This window comes from Pygoscelis adeliae, unplaced genomic scaffold (assembly GCF_000699105.1).
Source record: "Pygoscelis adeliae isolate BGI_AS28 unplaced genomic scaffold, ASM69910v1 Scaffold407, whole genome shotgun sequence".
Classification (NCBI taxonomy): Eukaryota; Metazoa; Chordata; class Aves; order Sphenisciformes; family Spheniscidae; genus Pygoscelis; species Pygoscelis adeliae.
Window position 1 is genome coordinate 1,404,821 of NW_008825251.1, and position 5,066 is coordinate 1,409,886.

The window sequence follows — 5,066 nt, forward strand, 5'->3', positions numbered from 1 at the left end:
CCCTGAGTCTGTGCTGCTGCCCAAGGCTGCAGGGGACATGGCTGCACGGCGGGTGGTCCAGGACTTGCTGGTGGCAGCCGGAGAGCCAGTGGCTGAGGTTCCAGCCCATGTCCGGAGGGCACTGGCTTTGGGGATGGTGGAGGGTGTGCGGGAGGCGACGGCGGGCCACGTGCGGGAGGTGCTGCGGCGCCACGGGGCCGTAGGCCTTCCGGCCGCTGACCGGCTCTCCCTTCTGCGCTATGTGGCTGGGGATGGGTGCCATGCTGAGCTGCAGGGTCTCCCCCTCCTGCCTTGCGCCGATGGGACCTTCGTGGCCTTTGGGAATGTGTCAGCCATTGTCTACGTGGACACATCTGACTGCCCCAGGTGAGTCCATGGCCCCAGGCAGCCCCATTTCCTACAGGAGTAGGCAGGTGAGCTGATTGCCCAGGGCACAGCTCCCACTCGAGCTGAAAGGGGGGGCAGGGTCAAACCTGGACATTTGGGTGCCTCACCACCCTCTTCCTCTCCCCTAGTCTCACCAAGTGGGAGCTGAGTCAGGTGTCCAGGAAGCTGCCTGCCCCCCATTACCCCTGTAGTCCCCCAGTAGCTCCATTTGTCCCCACAGGGAGCTCCTGCCCGGCCTGGCTGGGTCCTTCCTGCCCTCAGACCTGGAGCCAGGCTTGGACAACCTCTTGCGAGGCATTGCCAAGGCGGGTAAGAGACCAGGGGTCCCTGGGCCACCTTTGGGTCCACTGATCTCCCTCTAAACCCCAATGCCCCTAGGCACCCTTGTACACCCTTGGGCTCCTCTGCAGCCCCAACATCCCTCTGTACCACGCTGATACTGCCTGTACACAGCTGGGGTCCCTGATCCCTGCCTGAGGCCCCTCTCTGGGCTTCCCCCATCCATTCAACAGCACTGTAGATCCCAAGTCTCACTATCTCTCTCTGGTTTGGGGTGTTTTGTCTGAGGCCAGGGCCACCTCTCCTACCCTACATCTCCCTGTATCTCTGGGGACTCCCTTGTCTTCAGTCTTCTTCCCACATTCCCCCATTCCCTCTGTGCTCCCTCAGATGCTGGCTCTCCCTGTGTTCCCCATCTGAGGACCTTTGTGCCCCCCAGTACTGGTCCCCCTAACACCTTTCCCTCTCACTTCTCCTCTATCCCCACCAATCTGGGGTTCCCCTGTTCCTCCTATTCAGGGTATCCTGAATAGTCCTATTCAGGACTGTCCCTCCAGAGCCCAGGTCCTCCCATCCCCAGTATGGGGGCCACCCCTTCCCCTGAAGATCTCAGGTTCTTTCACACACATCCTGGGTCCCCCTGCCAGGTCCCACATACTCCTTGTCCAGCCTCTGCCTCCTGCATACAGGTCTATTCCCCAACCTGGTTCTACTGGACCCAGACGTGACTGCCCAGACCCTACGCTTGGCTCTGCCCCCCACCTGGACGTCCCAGTCTTCAACTCCAGTGACGTGGTGCCCAGCCCAAGGACTCCCCCAGCCCCCAGCCTCCTGGTTCCCAGCCCTGTGGAGATTCCTGGCCCACCATGTGGAAGACCTGGGCCCTCTGGAGGGGCTCGCTCTCATCCCCCTGTCCCCACTGGATTCCCCCAGCATCCGTCTGGCTCCACTGATACCCCAGTCTGGTCTTATCTTCCAGGCATGGGAGGACCAGTGCCTGCCACCTGCTGTTGCCTCTGTTCTGGAGGTCCTGGGTTGCCCAGTGGTGCCGCCGGGCACATGGCACCGTTCCCTGTCCCGCTATGTCCTGCCTCCATCCCCCCTCAATGCCCTGCGGGCCCTGGGCAGGCGGGGAGCTCCAATTGTGGCCTCCCACCTGGCCTCGCTGCCTGCTGCGGATGTGGTCACCCTCCGGCTCTACCTGGCAGACATCCCATCCCTAACAAAGCAGGACAGGGCCACACTGGCTGCTCTGCCCCTCTTCATCCCACTGCCCTGCTTGGCCACCCCGCAGCCCACGGAGCTGGTACCGGCCGGTGCCACCCCAGCAATGGAGCCAGAGCTGGAGCTGCCCAGAGACGTGGTGCTGCCAGATGCCATGTTGCAGTGCCGGGATGAAGCTGACCGGCGGCTCCTGGGGAGGCTCCAGAGGTCCCTCATGAGTGCAGCCCACGTGGCACTGGAGGCCATCAGAGCTGTGGCCCGGGGCTGGGTGCTGCGGCACGGAGACATCCTCTTTGCACAGAGCCCCTTGCTCCAGCAGGCCTGCAGCAAACTGGCCTTCCTGGAGACCCCCAACGGCCCCATGTGCCCGCGAGACCTCTACGACCCCTGCGAGAGCACCTTGCAGGCACTGCTGGGCCCTGAGCGCTTTCCCCCTGCCGCCTTCTGCAGTCCACCTGTCCTCCGTGCCTTGAGAGCCGTGGGCTTACGGCATGGTGAGGGGTGCCTGGTGCCTTCAGACATCCTAGAGGCTGCAGCAAGTGTGAGTCAGGGCAACGCAGCAGCTCTGGACAGGGCTCAGGCACTGATCAAGGTCTGCAACCGCCCCAAGGCACTGGCTGGCTTCAGTGCTGCAGAGCTTAGGCAGCTCCAGGCCCTGCCATGGATCCCTCGTTCCAAGTGCACTGGGAACCCTGGGCAGCCCTTCCTGTCCCCGAGGGAGCTGCGGTCCACCCAGTTCCAGCCCCTGGTGGGGCTTGCCATGCACCTGACTGGCGCCTTTGTGCCAGAGGCAGAGAAGAAGCTGGGACTGAGCCAGACCCCACCACCAGAGAGAGTGTGGGAGCAGCTGAGACAGCTGGCAGGGTGCAGGGACATTGGTGAGGTAGGTACTGCACTCCGGCCTGTCTACTGGCATATGCAGGAAAACTTGAAGACCTTTGGGGCTGCCCCACATGATGCTGTGGTGTGGACTGGGGCTGGGTTTGTCCTGCCATGTGATGCCGTGCTGGGCTATCCTGAGGAGCTGGAGCTGGGGATGCTGGTGCCCCAGGTGCCCCCTGACTTCCTGCCCTATAGTTGCCTCTTCAGGGCTTGGGGGGTGGAGGCAAGGGTGAGTGAGAAGAGGGCGGTTGCAGCCCTGCACTGCCTGGGGCAGGACATAGACAAACGCAGCTCCAGAGCTGGCACTGTAGCAGAATTGCAGGTGGTTGTAGCTGTCCTGGAGTGGCTTAAGAGCCGGGGGCACCAGGGCGAGGGCACAGTGCCAGTTCCTGTGAAGATCCTGGAGGGCTCGGGCTTTGCCCTCCGCCCGGCTGCCTCTACCGTGTGCCTGGACATGGAGCTGGAGGAAGAGGAGGATGTTCAGGAGGTGGTGCATGAGGCAGTGCCATCCAGCACAGCCATATTCTTCGGCACGGAGCTGCTCAGTATGCGGGTGCTGGGGCCAGAGCCGTTCACGGCCTGTGGCCCCTCGGAGCCCATCACCTTACGACTTCGCAACATCCTCCGCGAGTATGGCGAGGAGGGCGATCTCTTCACAGAGATTGTCCAGAATGCAGAGGATGCTGGAGCTACTGTGTGCCGCTTCCTCCTGGACCTCCGACGCCACAGAAAGGCCACCTCTAGGCTGCTAGACCCTGGCATGGCTGCCTGCCATGGCCCAGCCCTCTGGGCGTACAACAATGCCCTGTTCACGGAGGATGACCTCCGTAACATCACACGGGTTGGGGCTGCTACGAAGGAGGGCCAGGCAGGCCAGATCGGGCGCTTTGGGCTGGGCTTCAGCTCTGTCTACCGTGTCACAGACGTGCCGGCAGTGCTGAGTGGGGAGACACTGCTCATCTTTGATCCCAACGGCACCCATCTGGGCAAGCACATCCCCAGGGCTGGCTGCCCTGGCATCCGCCTGGATTTCTCCAGCCGACCACGCATCCTCCGTGCCTTTGCTGAGCAGTTCTGGCCCTACCATGGTATCTTTGGGTGCCGCCTGCCTGAGCCAGGACCCTTTCCAGGGAGCCTTTTCCGCCTGCCTTTTCGCACTGAAGAGGAAGCTGTGACATCACAGATTTGCTCAGAGGCCTTTGGTACAGAGCGTGTCCAGTCCCTTGGCACCAGCTTCCTTGGCTCTAACTGGCTTCTGCTGCTCTTCCTGCGGAGGGTGAGGGAGGTATCCCTGGAGATGCTGCCAGACATGGCCACCTCTGCGGAGGATACCATGCCTCTGGCTATGCTGCAGCGAAAGGAGATCCGAGACTTGGGGGCCCCTGGGGACCCCCCAAGCTGGGCAGCCATCGAGCAGCTCACAGCCTGTGAGGAGGCATCCAAGACCACATGGCACTACCTAGTTTTGGTGTGTCAGGGTGAAGGGGAGTTGCTGGAACTGTTTCACCAGAACACACAGGCAGGGCTCCATCTTCTGCCTCCCATGGCTGGTGTGGCCCTTCCCCTTGCCCTTACTGCAGATGGCAAGTGGGTGCCACGTCTGGGTGCCGAGGAGGGGCAAGTCTTCTGCCACCTTCCCATGCCAATCACCTCAGGACTGCCAATCCACGTGCATGGGGCCTTCAGCATCCTCTCAAACCGCAAGGGACTGTGGGACACGGCAGAGCAGGGTGAGTGGAACCGGGTGCTGCTCCGCAATGCTGTGCCAGTTGCCTGGCTCCGGGCGCTGGACCACCTCCGCACCATGCATGAGGCAGGTGAGTTGAAGAGCTATGAATATCATATCTTCTGGCCGGACACTAACACTGCCCGTTACCCCTTTACAGAGGCTGTGACTGGTTTCTACCAGGCTGTGGCAGCCAGGAATGGCCCCAGGCTCTTTTCTGATGGCTGCTCATGGTGCTCACTGCGGGATGCCCGCTTCCTGCACCAGGCTGTTGTCAGACACCCCAAGCTCGGTGCCGTGGCAAAGCGTGTCTTTGCCACCACCCTGCCTCATCCCCTGTTAGCTGTGGACTTGCCCGAACAGGTGCAGAGGGGCCTTGGGAAGGCAGTGGATGCTGGCACCTATGACTGGCCCCGCTTTTACTGCGAGCTTGTGCTTCCCAACTTGGAAGACCTCTCCGTTGTTGACCGGGACACACTGCTTCTCCATGCACTGGATATGTCCCATGATGATGTGGACAAAGTGCTGCAGACAGTGCCCGGCATTACTGCCACCCCTCATGGCTCCC

General features: G+C 62.0%; 1 protein-coding gene across 1 annotated transcript in view; it reads left to right on the top strand.

Moving 5' to 3' along the window:
- Window positions 1-37: 37 nt before the first annotated feature.
- LOC103921406 (sacsin-like) overlaps window positions 38-5,066 on the top strand; it is an 11,536-nt gene continuing 6,507 nt past the window's right edge. Inside the window, exons 1-5 of the mRNA XM_009329366.1 lie at window positions 38-366; window positions 608-696; window positions 1,356-4,199; window positions 4,353-4,589; window positions 4,659-5,020. Coding sequence (XP_009327641.1) covers window positions 38-366; window positions 608-696; window positions 1,356-4,199; window positions 4,353-4,589; window positions 4,659-5,020 — 3,861 coding nt within the window. The remainder of the gene's footprint in view (window positions 367-607; window positions 697-1,355; window positions 4,200-4,352; window positions 4,590-4,658; window positions 5,021-5,066) is intronic.